The sequence below is a fragment of the Mrakia frigida genome (genome assembly GCF_051309035.1).
Source record: "Mrakia frigida strain ATCC 22029 unplaced genomic scaffold BDY24scaffold_12, whole genome shotgun sequence".
Taxonomy (NCBI): Eukaryota; Fungi; Basidiomycota; class Tremellomycetes; order Cystofilobasidiales; family Mrakiaceae; genus Mrakia; species Mrakia frigida.
Window position 1 is genome coordinate 572,189 of NW_027481269.1, and position 11,748 is coordinate 583,936.

Below are 11,748 nucleotides of genomic sequence, written 5' to 3' on the forward strand. Positions count from 1 at the left end.
CTTTCCTTCTCGGGGAAGCTGGTCGGTTGCGTCCTCAAGCAAGATAAGACGATTCGAGAAGAAGGGGTGATGTTATAGTTTTACATTACAAAAGAAGACAGGCAGATGGGGGACGTGTAGAAACAAAAAAAGAGGTGATGAGCTCCTCGTTCCCTTCCCTTCCTCCCTCCGTAGCTCCAAGCGGCCTGATCCTCCTCCCAGATATTCCAGTTCGTCTTGCTTCTTGATCTAAGAGGACTCAGTAACCTGGTGGTGAGAGCGAGATGTCAAAGCGAGATGTCAAAGCGAGAGTCAGCGATTTGAAACTGATGAGCCTCGAGCTCGTCCGGAGAGGTCGTCGGCCTCCTTCAGAAAAGAGAACTCGAACTCACAACCCCAACCTGAGCAGCTCTCAGCGTCCTATCCCTCAGCATGTATCCCAACTGGGTGCACTCGGAAACGGTTCCAGGCTCCTTGCCGGGTATGGGAGCCTGGTAGAGGGCCTCGTGAAGGTTGGGATCGAACTTCTCGCCCGTAGGATCGAACTGGACGACTCCGTGCTTCTTGAGCGTCTTGAGGAGCTCGGTCTGGGTCATGGTGACTCCGTCGAACAGGGTCTTGAGCTCAGGGTTGGAGGAAGGGACGGGGTTGGGGACGTGCTTGAGGGCGAGGGAGAGGATGTCGATGGTGGAGAGGAGATCGCCTGCGAATCGCTGGATGGCAAACTCGTGAGATTTGGTGAGTTCCAGAGCGGATCGACGTTGGAGGTTTTGGAAGTCGGCGGCGGAGTATTGGAGGGCGGTCTACAGGGAGAGAGGAGGAGGAGAGGGAAGGAGAAGGGAGTCAGCTCAGAAAGAGCTTGGACGGTGAAGAGATCGAAGAGGAAAGAGAAAAGCATAGAAGAAGACGATACTCGTATGCTCTAGAATTTAGATCCGAGTTACAAGTAGATCTGGGTATAGAGGGAGAGGCAGGGCGCTCGAGAGATGACCTTCAACTCTCGCTCTCCCTTGAAAAGGGAAGACACTCTCGTCTTCCGAAGAGATCTCCCTCCTTCTATGCCTTCCTTCGACGCAAGCTGTACTCCTATGAACCCCAGAAGATACGTATATCTATATATACAGAAATCGACACTCACAGTCAACTCGGCGACCTTCTTGCTCTGCTCCTCGAGCTTAGCCTCAAGCTCCTTCAGTTTTGGGTCCTCGACGACAGCCTCTCCTCCCTCCTTCGCAGCTCCTCCCTCGGTAGCAGCAGAAGCGGCAGCGGCTTCTCCAGCTGGTGGTGGGGTCGCGGAAGCAAATCTCCGAAGAAGGGTGGTGGAAGAGGAGTTGACGAGGGAAGGAGAGAATCGAGGGAAGGAGGAGGAGGAGGAGGAAGAGGAAGCCATCGACCTCGAAGGGATGGATCGTGCGACCGACCGGAGGACACTTTTAGAGAGCATTGTTGGAGGTAGGAGGAAGAGGAGAGGGGGAAGAGGGGAAGAGGTACAGAAGTTGTGCTTTTGAGAGACAGTCGGTGTTGGGAGGAGAGAAGAGAAGTCGACAACGATCCCTTTTCATCAAAGCGACGGGACGGACGGAGAGGACGACTCGAGCTCACCACTCTTCCTTCCTTCCCTTTCTTTCCCTCTCAACTTCCACCCCGCTTCTTTAACAAGATTCTACCTTTCCTTATGAAACGAACAAGAGCTTCTCCATCCTCCTTCAATCCAAAAGTCACCCTCTACTCCCTCGTTCCGCCCTCCGCTTCGACCTCCTCCTCCTCCGAGATCCTCCCTCTTCCCTCCTCCTCCTCTACGTCCTCTCCTTCCAAGATCGAGTCCAAACCTCGTCGCAAGTCTACTCTTGTGGTTTCCTCTCGCTCTTACGCAGAGGAAGAAGACGAAGACGACAAGAAGATCAAGAAGGAATCTCCATCGGACGACGATCAGGACGACTTCCTCCCCTCCGCCTCGACCCTCCTCAGTCCTCTCCCTTCTCGCCCTTCCACCACCTCCACCTCCTCCCGCAAGAAACCCAAACTCTCCTCTCCAACCAAATCAGCTTCCTCTCCCTGGAAAGCTCCTCCCGAACCTACCAACTGGAAGGCTCAAGTCGACGCGATTCGAGAGATGAGGAAGTCGCTCGTCGCTCCCGTCGACGACATGGGATGTGCTGCTGCTGGAAGACAGGAATCGGACCCTATAAGGGCTAGGTTTTCGGTTCTCACCAGTCTCATGCTGAGTTCACAGACGAAAGGTGAGTCCAACGGAATAAAGGGAGGGTGGATGGAGATCGAACGGCAGAGAGGTCATTGGCTCAAGCTGATCAACCGTCTTCGCTCCTCTTTTGCTTTTCTACCAGACGAAATGACCCATCGGGCCATGGGGAAGCTGAGAGAAGCTCTTCCTGGAGGTCTGAGTGCACACTCGTTGGCTGAAGCGGACGACGAGGTCATCAAGACTGCCATATCTTCAGTGTGAGTGAGCTCGAATCGTTCCTTCGCTTCGCCCTGAGCTGACTCTCTCGTTCGTTCTGTTCCTTCGTTCAGAGGATTCGCCAACCGCAAGACCATCTACATCAAGGAAGCTGCTCGGGACGTGTTGGAGAAGCATGACGGAGAGATCCCTTCCACCATCGAAGGGCTGTTGGCGCTGAAAGGAGTTGGGCCGAAGGTGAGTCGCGTCGTGTCTCCTTGACTCTTCGTTCTTCTGAGAGCTAATCTTCCTTTCTGAACGCCCTTTCGACCAGATGGGATACCTCGTGATGGAACACGCTTGGAATCAATCTTCAGGCATCGGAGTCGGTACGTTCCTTGCCTTGTCTTTCACTCTCGATTCCAACTCGACGCGAGCTCACTCTCTCTTTTCGATAACTCAGATATTCACGTCGAGAGAATCACTAATCGTCTAGGATGGCATCCTAAGAAGACGAACGTACCTTCGCCTACTCCGGAGCTTGCTCGGTTCGTCCTCCCTTCTTTCTGCAGCGCGTCGCAGCTGCCCTTCGACCTACTGTCTTTTCTCGACATGAACTGACACTTGACTGTCGTCTTCAATACAGTAAGAACCTCGAGTCTTGGCTTCCAAACTCTCTATGGAGAGAGATCAATCCTCTCCTCGTTGGATTCGGTCGTGAGCTTCGCTTTCCTCCGTCCCTCTCTTTTCGCCTCTCCTTCAGCGCCCAGCGCCATGAAAATCTTCATCCTCTTTCCTCGAGCTGAGAATGACTGTTATTTTCCCTTCTCTTTCTTCTCCCACCTCCAGAGATGATCTGTTCGGCTCCTCTCCCAAAATGTTCGATCTGCACCCTCGGCCCTCAAGGTCTCTGTCCTTCCTACGACCCCTCCGCCAAAGCACGAGCTGAAGCTAAAGCCAAACGAGACTCGGTGTCTCCTCTGAAGGGAGGAAGGAAGGTCGTGAAGGTTGAGGTCGAGGTTGAAGCTGAGATCGAGGCACCAGAACTTGGAGCAGCAGGGACGGTCGTTTGGAAGGAGGAGGTGAAGAGGGAGAGAGGCGAGTAGAGCAGTAGTCCTAGCAGATCTCGATGAGTATTCTGCTTTCATTCAAGGTTGGCTCGGAGCAATGGTCGAAGGTTTTTCGAAAGAACGGGGTCGCGCTAGTGCGTCACGGTTCGAGGCGGGCTGATCAGGCTCGGTTGACCCTTTCTCAGTTCCCTGTCTTCGGAGGATTTTCAGAGCGAGAGGGAGAGAGCGGGAGGGAACCGATGGAGCCTCATGGCTTCCCTCCGGATGAAAGAAGAGCGGAGAATCTACAACAGCAAACGAACACCTTCTCTCTGAAAACGGAGTTGGAAAGGTCGACACTCGCTTCGGCTCCCATCTTTCGCTCTCGCCCTTGTTTCTATATCAACCCTCTCAGTTTGTCCTGGTAATTCATCAGAGCCCTCTTGGGCTTTCCTTCGGTCTATCTCTGTCCAAGCACCACAGATAAGGTACGGTTCGCGGTCCGAAATCAATCAACTTGAGAAGGAACCAAGCCCGTGTGATCTGACTCCTTCCCTCTTTAGCTTCTCTTGAGCCTCCGCCTCTCCCTTTTCTTTCCCCAACCACATCTTCGAGGTCCCCATCCCAACCCCACCTACCTCCTCAAAGACTCAACCTCCCAAACGCTTCTTACTCCTCGGTCAGTCGCGTTCGTGCTCCTCCTCCTCCCTTTCGAGCGCCACCTTCTCTTTCTTCCCTCTCTCCCATCTCATACTCCCATCCTCCTTGATCTGCTCGCTGACCTTCTTCTCTCTTTTGTTGTTTATTTCTTATCACCTAATTCTCGACCCAGCCCAACATGGATTATGAGAAGAAGGATAACAACGGACAGCACCTCGAAAACGTGATGTCGAACGAGACGGACTTGAAGCAGCAGCATCAACCTCTCGGAAGCGTCGACGACGAAGTCGCAAAGTACATCAACTCCGGCGTCGTTATAGGAGAGGCGGAGAACAAGAGGGTCCTTCGATTGGTGAGTGGGTCGAGGAGTATCTGGACTCGGAGAAGCGCGTCGAGCCGGAGCCGGAGGGCTGAACTTCGTTCTTCTTTCTCTCGTTTTCTTCAGCTCAATCGACGAGTCCTTCCTATCATGGTCATCACCTACTTCTTCCAGACTCTGGACAAAGGGTAAGTTGTTCTCCTCCCTAGAAGCCAAGTGCTGATCCTTTTTCTTCTCCTCTCGCTCCCGCTCCTCAGAACTCTTGCTTTGTGAGTTCGATGTTCTCCTCCCTTCGGCTCAAAGCTCAGCTCACCTATATTTTCCGTACTCAGCTCCGCCGTCATGGGTATCCGAACGGACAACAATCTTGTGGGACAGCAGTGAGTACAACGTCAAAACGACGGATCTGTTTCGATCCAGTCTCTACCCGCTCTTGCCGTCTTTCCCCGTCTTGAGTCCTTTCTTCGCTGATCCTCGCGATTCTTGGAAAGGTATGCGCTCTTAGGAACTATTCTATACATCGGTATCTTGATTGGAGAAGTCCCGATCAACAGGTTGATTCAGGTGAGTGATCAGAGACGGGTGCAAAGGAAGAGGAGAGCAGAACGCGTCACTGATCCGTTCACCTCTTCTTCTCTTCTACAGATCTTGCCCATCTCCAAGCTTCTCAGCGGGCTAGTCACTTGTTGGGGGATTCTTGTCTTGTGTCACGCCGTTTCGAAGAACTGGTCGGGTCTGATGGCAGTCCGATTCCTTCTTGGTCTTTTCGAGAGCGGGGTTCAGCCCATTCTGGTGAGTAACGTACCACGTTGGATGTCTGAGACGTCTGATCAGTTCATCCGCAGGAAGACTTCGTCGAGGCTGTCCTTGTTCGAGATTGGGGCAGCAGACGATTCTGACGCGTCGTTCGGTTCCCTCCCCTCGTTTTCTCCAGATGACGCTCACGGTCATGTACTACAAGCGAGAGGAGCACCCCAAGATTATCTCTTATTGGTTTGGGATGCAAGCTGTGCAAGTGAGTGACTCCCTTTCTTCGCTTTTGATCAAGATCGAGAGGGAAGTGAACGCGTCTCCTTTTCCCTTTTCTCTCCTCTTTCCCAGCTCGGTTTCGCCGGAGTGCTTTCTTACGGAATTTCTCACATCACATCCGGACCTCTCAAGGCATGGCAAGTTCTCTTCGTCAGTGAGTGCCTATCTTTGAGTGCACGTCAAGAAGGAGATCTGGCCGCCAACGAAACGCTTCCTCCTCTCCTTTTTCTTCTTCTTCTTACCGTGTCCTGATCGTTCTCTTCCCTTTCGACAGTCATCGGTGGTATGACCGTTCTTTGGGGACAAGTCATCTTCTGGTTTCTCCCTGATTCTCCCATGAGGGCGAAGGTTCGTCGCGTCTCTTTCTTCATCGACAGCTCTCTCCTCCTCGAACGGATCCTGACCGAAGCATCTTTGTCTTCCACCTCGTCCTTAAACAGTGCTGGACTGAGGAGGAGAAGACTCTCGTTATGTCAGTATATAGTTAGACGAAGGGCTCATCGTCATTGTCATTTGAGGTTCGAAGAAACTGACCCTCCTCCGTCGTCTTTCTTTTCCCCTTGCAGCGAGCGACTCAGGACGAACGAGCTTGGAGTTCAGAACAAGGTCTTCAAGAAGGAACAGATGATCGAGGCTTTCACCGATCCCGTTGTTTGGCTCTACATCCTTATGCAGACGAGCTCCTTCTGTGAGTAGCTCTTTCGATTCGATCAGTCTCGACGCGCTCGCTTCCGCCTTCTCTCTCGTCTCTCCCTCCCTCGCTGACCTTGACACTTCCTCGTATCTATACCTACAGGTGTCGTGAATGGAATTGCTACGTTTAGCAACATCATCGTCCAAGACGGCTTAGGCTTCTCTACTGGCCAGACTCAGCTTCTCAACCTTGCTCAAGCAGCCGTTACACTAATTGTAAGTTCGACGATGCTACCGAGCAATCTCGTTACTGATCGTCCTCCTCTCGGTTCGCAGGTATACCTCAGCTCGGCTTGGTTAGCGACCAAGTACAACCAAACTATCTTGGTCATGTTCCTCTACACTCGTAGGTTTTCACCCTTTCTCAAGTCGAAAAAGGAAACTGACGCGTGGTCCCTCTTCCATCGCTCTTCCAGTCCCTGCGCTCGCTGGAACCGTTGTCCTTATGGCTGTCCCCGTCACCAAAAGGAACGCACCTGGGATGCTCATCGCTTTCTATGCTCTTCAGTTCTTCCTCGCCACTGGAAGTGAGTCCTCCGACTCTCATCCTCGCTTCGTCGTCTCGAACTGACTCGGGCTGACTCTTCTCTTCCTCCAGACTTAAATTGGTCGGTGGTTTCGAGGAACATTGCTGGCCAGACGAAGAAGGTCACCGTTCTTACCATGAGTGAGTATCTTTCGAATCGTTGAGGCGAACGATCGTCGACGTTCTCGACGCGTCCGTCTCTTCTTTCTCCGTTGAGCTGACTCCTCTTCTCGCCTTCACTCCTCATCTTAAAGTGTTCGTCGCCTACTCAACTGGGTGCATCATCGGTCCTCAGATCTTCCAGACTCCTGCTGCTCCTCGATACATTTCTGCCTGTGAGTCGCTGCCGCGTTCTCTTTCTTCCCACGTCTCTTCCTCTTCGCTGAAGCTCACCAACCTTTTCCTCAACCTTTCTTACTGTCAGGGGCCGCTCATCTCGCTCTTTACGCCGTCTTCGCCGCCTCCTGCGTTCTCGTCCGAATCACCCTCATGAGGAGGAACATGCAGAAGCGTCAAGCTGCTCACTTGGCCGAAAGTGGTGCTTCCACCGTCGAGGGAGAGGTTGTGGACCACTCGAGTGAGTCTCATCTCTCTTTGCAAAATGGTCTTCTCTTTGTTCCCTTCGGTTTGAGCCCTCGTGTTGGGAATGTTGGGAAAGGAGGAGACGTTCGCTCGATCCCTCGTCGTTTAACACTCGACCAAGACTGACCGTTCTTCTTGCCCTCTCTCAGACTCGTTCGCCGATCTCACGGACACCTTGAACCCCAACTTCCGATACGCTTTCTAAGCTAGGTGCATCTGCATCTGCGCTCTCAAGCGAAGGAGAATCGGTCGGTGCGTCGAGGTCGTCGAGGAGATTCGATTCCGTCGCAGTTTAGTTTTACGTTTCCACCATGTTTCTTTTCACCTGTCTCTATTTCTTCTTGTAGGTTGTATCTCTTCGATCCTCATGCCATCTCTTCTCCTGCTCTTGGATACGAAAACGAAGAGATCCGACGGGCAAGATCAAACGCACCCCAGCGAGTTGAGCATTGAGAAAGGAGCCAGTTCTCGTCTCGCGCTTCCAGCAAGCCAGGTAGTTGAAGAGAAAAAGAGAGCATGAGCATCGGGCTGACTCGTGAGGTTCGTAAAGATAAGGCGAGGGAGGAGAGGAGGAGGGACAAGAAACGAAAGCGAAAGGGCGAGAGAGTCTTTCCAAAACCTGAACTAGTTCTCTCTCCACTGGTGGTGGCAGTTGGTACAACGACTGCAGAGCAAAGCCGAAGGAACGAGAGTCAGTCCGAGCGAAAGGCGATGATGGAAGGGAAGCGAGGGACGGGAGGGAGGAGAAGGAAGAGCGAGCTCACTAGAAAGTAGTCATGGGCTCATCAGCACTCCTGATCTGAAGCTGCATCCAGAACGCTTCGGGGTTGTCGCATTTCGAGCAGCGGGCTGTGTACACGCGAAGCAAAAGAGGGAGCAAAGGAAGTCAGCGACGAGGAAGCAAGGCAAAGGGAGGGGAGGGAAGGAGAAACGTCAAAAGCTGACCTTCGGTCCTGTCGACGTTATCCCAAGCTTCGGCTCCTCCCAGGACGTCGTCGACTTCTTTTCGTTTCAGTTTAGTTCGTTGAGTGACCTGATTCCAGAAAGCAGAGAGAAATACAACGTGAGTTGGGAGCTCGAAAGGACGGACGAGGCGAGGAGGAAGGGAAGGAGAAGGTCGAAGCTGACCTGTTTTTTGATTGGGAACCTGTAGGTGCACGCTTGACAAGCCCACATTTGATCTCCTGTTGCTGTCGAGATGACGAGCATGTTGGCGCAGAGAGGACAGAAGATCATCCTTCAAAGCAAGGGGAAAAGGTCGAGTGAGGAGGAAGGAGGGAGGATTTGGGCGTGAGGTCGGTCGAGGGGGAAGGGAGGGTGCTGGAGAGGGCTGTAGAGGGAAATTCGAGATGGGAGAAGCGAAGGGAATTAGTTGGGAGTCGAATGTACATGCCGAGTGTGAACCGAGGTGATTTTCACTTACGAGATGCAAAGATCTTTGGACGAGTTGATCGACGTTGCGGGCAGCTCCACTCGCTCCTCTCTCTCCCTCTCCTTCAACGACCAGCACCCCTCGCCCATCCCTTCTTACCTTTCTCTATCAACACCCCACCTTCTCTCTTCCTCTTCGCCTCTCTACCTCTCCCTCCTCTCTCTCTCTTCTTGAACGAAGCTCAGCATGGCTTTCAAGTTTGGATCGTTCGACTCGATATGCGGTCAGGGAGCTCTCCCCGTTTGTCCCTTGCTGGGAACATCCCAAGGGATAGAACCAGGTTGCTACTCTAGGAACGTAGATCTAGGGGGAACTATAATCTTCCAACCAGGTCAGTTTATATACGAGCAGACGAGAAGGAGAAGGAGCGAGGAGAGGAGCAAGGAGGTGAAGGTGGCGAGCGAGCTGACCTTTGTTTCCTTCCTTTCTCCGTTTCGTCCCTCCCTCTATAGGAGCCTGCTTCATCCACATCATCGCTCTCATCATGACTCTTATCATGGTCCTTCACATCCGTTCAAAATATACAGCAGTTGGTTAGTCCTTCAAGCCGTCTTCCTCTGCAACTCCCCTGACGCTCCTTCCTCCTCCTCTCCCTCCCTCCCTCCCTTCCTTCTCCCCCAGGCCGAAAGGAAATCGCTCTCTTCTTCTACGTCTACGCTGTCATCGAGCTCCTCTGTCTCTTCCTCGACTCGGGAATCATCCCAACAGCTCACGTCGTCTACCCTGTTCGTTCCTCCTCCCTCCTTTGCGCTCCTCCTCTGCTCTCGGCCACAATTACCTTCCATTGACGCCCGTTCTTCCTTCACGCCTCTTTCTCTCTCTCTGTTCACAGTGGTTCACCGCCGTTCACGTCGGCTTCATCTGCTCCATCTTCTGGATCCTCCTCGCCAACGGGTTCGTCGGATTCCAGTTCGCAGAGGATGGAACGCCGATGTCGCTCTGGGTTCGTCTTCCTTTCCTCCCCTCTTCGTTTCTCCGTCGGCTCTGGCCCTTCTTTCACTTTACCGTTTCTATCACCTTCCTTCTCCTCGCTGACCTCCGTTCTTCCCTCTCACCCTCTTCGACCACAGTCCCTTCGAATCTCCGCCTTCGTCGTTTGGGGAGTGAGCTTCTTCGTCGCCATCGCCACCTTCAACGGCTACGCTTCCTTCTCCTACACCAAGCCCATGGGACTCTTCATCGTCCTTCTCGTCTTCCCTATCGTCTGCGTAGCCATCTACGTCGTTTCTCAGTTGATCCTGGTGATCAGGACCTTGGACGATCGATGGGTGAGCTTCACTTTCCTCCCTCCCTCCTTCCCTTGGGTTCCCTTGGTTCGAGAAGTTGGGAGGAAGGAGGGACTTCTGAGTCTCTCACTCGGAGGGATATCAGAGGATGAAGTGCTGATCGTTTTTCACCTCGCTCTTGCTTTCTCATTCGTCCTCAGGTCATCGGAGACATCCTCTTTGGAGTTGGATTCTTCACCGTCGGAGCCGTCGTTCTCTTCGCCTTTTCGGTCACCGTCTGCGACGCTGTGGAGCACTACATTGATGGACTATTCTTCTTCGTTCTGTGCATGCTTTTGAGTGTGATGATGGTCTACAAGGTCAGCTCTCGCTCCCACTTCCTTCGTCGTCGCTCCTCTACTTGTTTCCAAGTCTGGCTCAGCCAAACTCATCGCTGACTTCTTTCTTCGCTTCTGCTTCTTCGGTACCTATCCACAGTACTGGGATTCGATCACCAAGGAGGATCTCGAGTTCGCTGTTGGAGACAAGGGAGCCGTTTGGGAGGTCAAGGAGTGCGTCGTTCCCTCCTCTTTCCCTCCGTCGCGTCTTGCCTCCCTTCCTCCTCGTCTACGCGTCTTCGAGGTCGTCGCACTTTACCTATTAACACGATCTGTGTCCCTTCCTCCTTCCCTCTCAGTTCCCTGCTCGCACCTCCGAACGCCGACTTCCAGGAGGAGGACAACCAGTCTTCGTACGGAGGAGCCGGAGGATCTCTCGTCGGAGGAGTGGGAGGAAACCAGTACTGTGAGTACCAGCTTCACGAACGTTCTTCGAGTCAAAACTCCTCGATGTACCTTCGATAGACATCAACTGATGCGTCTCTCCCTTGCCCTCCTCGCCTCGAAACAGACGGCTCCCAATCTTCTCGAGGAAACTACGGAGGCTACCCTCCCTCGGGATCGAGTCAAGGCCACGGAAGCTCGAGCAGCAAGCAAGGGTTCTACAACTCGAACTCACCGTCGGGAGGTGTTCGGTACTAAGAAGGAACGTGAATCGCTTCTGGGTCGAATCGGGTTCTCTTTCTTCGACGCGTCTCTTCCCCTTTCGTTTTTCCTTTAGAATGCTTTGCATCCCTTCCGTTCTTCATCTCTTCTTTTACTTCTTCCCCACCATCTCTTCCCTTCTACTTTTAGCCTTTTCACGAAACCCTCCTCCCACTCTCGCATCCACCCTCCCCTCCTTTCCCCTCTCCCCTTTCTCGTACTCGACCCCCCCCCCCCTTTCTCGTACTCATCCATATGGACTTATCTTCCTCCTCTTCAACCTACGGACTCTTCTTCACTCGCTCTTCCCACTCTACCCCTCCGTCTTTTCGAATATCTGCCCCTCCTTTTCTTCTCTTCGCTGTGACCTTTCTCGTTACTTTACGACCGCACACCGCGACGCGTTTTTTTCGCTGTACCACAACCGTTTCTTGATATCTCCCTTTTTCCGTTGCTAGGCATGCTTCTTCTTTTCTCGTGATTTCTATATCGTTCCTTCTGAAAAGGAAGAGCGGGAGAGGACGCCACTCCGATCTGCGGGAAGTTGAAACGAACGCGTCGGAGACGAGGTTTTTTCTCCCTTTTGAAAAGGTGCAGAGTCTCAAACGATCGAGCAGCATCCTCTTACAAGGTCCATCTTTACACACTACAGCTATTCTACAAACCTACTTCTCGCAACCTCATCGAACTCCTTCCTCCTCCTTCGACTGATCGAAGCAAAAAAAGAAAACGCGACGCTCGTTCTCCCTCCCTCCCTCTCTAGTCTACTGCTTGTCCTCAGGCTTGACCAACTTCTCCTCCCCCTTCACTCCACTCTTCTCTGTATCGCATAC

At 52.9% G+C, this 11,748-nt stretch overlaps 5 protein-coding genes across 5 annotated transcripts; 3 read left to right on the plus strand and 2 right to left on the minus strand.

Annotated features, from left to right (window-relative positions):
• Nucleotides 1–52: 52 nt before the first annotated feature.
• Nucleotides 53–1,423, minus strand: MGE1 (mitochondrial nucleotide exchange factor MGE1; the record flags this gene model as incomplete). Its single annotated transcript, XM_076640137.1, has 3 exons — nucleotides 53–246; nucleotides 372–782; nucleotides 1,118–1,423. The coding sequence occupies 3 exons, from the start codon at nucleotides 1,421–1,423 to the stop codon at nucleotides 229–231; spliced, it is 735 nt and encodes a 244-aa protein (XP_076497522.1). The 3' UTR covers nucleotides 53–228.
• Nucleotides 1,267–3,524, plus strand: BDY24DRAFT_386680 (endonuclease III domain-containing protein). The gene is made up of 7 exons (XM_076640138.1): nucleotides 1,267–2,219; nucleotides 2,325–2,439; nucleotides 2,512–2,635; nucleotides 2,712–2,766; nucleotides 2,841–2,925; nucleotides 3,024–3,094; nucleotides 3,227–3,524. The coding sequence occupies exons 1-7, from the start codon at nucleotides 1,655–1,657 to the stop codon at nucleotides 3,481–3,483; spliced, it is 1,272 nt and encodes a 423-aa protein (XP_076497523.1). The 5' UTR covers nucleotides 1,267–1,654; the 3' UTR covers nucleotides 3,484–3,524.
• A 478-nt stretch (nucleotides 3,525–4,002) lies between these two features.
• BDY24DRAFT_386682 (MFS transporter) lies at nucleotides 4,003–7,706 on the plus strand. The gene is made up of 19 exons (XM_076640139.1): nucleotides 4,003–4,105; nucleotides 4,259–4,438; nucleotides 4,532–4,593; nucleotides 4,663–4,674; nucleotides 4,738–4,785; nucleotides 4,897–4,969; nucleotides 5,051–5,197; nucleotides 5,340–5,420; nucleotides 5,507–5,588; nucleotides 5,709–5,782; nucleotides 5,875–5,906; nucleotides 6,001–6,122; nucleotides 6,231–6,343; nucleotides 6,404–6,473; nucleotides 6,544–6,654; nucleotides 6,726–6,794; nucleotides 6,908–6,988; nucleotides 7,078–7,230; nucleotides 7,385–7,706. Exons 2-19 carry the CDS (start codon nucleotides 4,265–4,267, stop codon nucleotides 7,438–7,440), a joined length of 1,560 nt encoding a protein of 519 aa, XP_076497524.1. The 5' UTR covers nucleotides 4,003–4,105; nucleotides 4,259–4,264; the 3' UTR covers nucleotides 7,441–7,706.
• Nucleotides 7,707–7,732: 26 nt separating this feature from the next.
• RPC11 (DNA-directed RNA polymerase III core subunit RPC11) lies at nucleotides 7,733–8,692 on the minus strand. Its single transcript, XM_076640140.1, has 5 exons — nucleotides 8,659–8,692; nucleotides 8,364–8,565; nucleotides 8,181–8,268; nucleotides 8,000–8,084; nucleotides 7,733–7,899 (listed from the first exon to the last, which is right to left on the minus strand). The coding sequence occupies exons 2-5, from the start codon at nucleotides 8,469–8,471 to the stop codon at nucleotides 7,860–7,862; spliced, it is 321 nt and encodes a 106-aa protein (XP_076497525.1). The 5' UTR covers nucleotides 8,472–8,565; nucleotides 8,659–8,692; the 3' UTR covers nucleotides 7,733–7,859.
• A 41-nt stretch (nucleotides 8,693–8,733) lies between these two features.
• On the plus strand, nucleotides 8,734–11,420 carry BDY24DRAFT_386688 (chitin synthase export chaperone). Its single transcript, XM_076640141.1, has 8 exons — nucleotides 8,734–8,998; nucleotides 9,120–9,200; nucleotides 9,289–9,392; nucleotides 9,500–9,610; nucleotides 9,738–9,935; nucleotides 10,094–10,252; nucleotides 10,371–10,676; nucleotides 10,782–11,420. Exons 1-8 carry the CDS (start codon nucleotides 8,854–8,856, stop codon nucleotides 10,989–10,991), a joined length of 1,314 nt encoding a protein of 437 aa, XP_076497526.1. The 5' UTR covers nucleotides 8,734–8,853; the 3' UTR covers nucleotides 10,992–11,420.
• The last annotated feature ends 328 nt before the right edge of the window (nucleotides 11,421–11,748 follow it).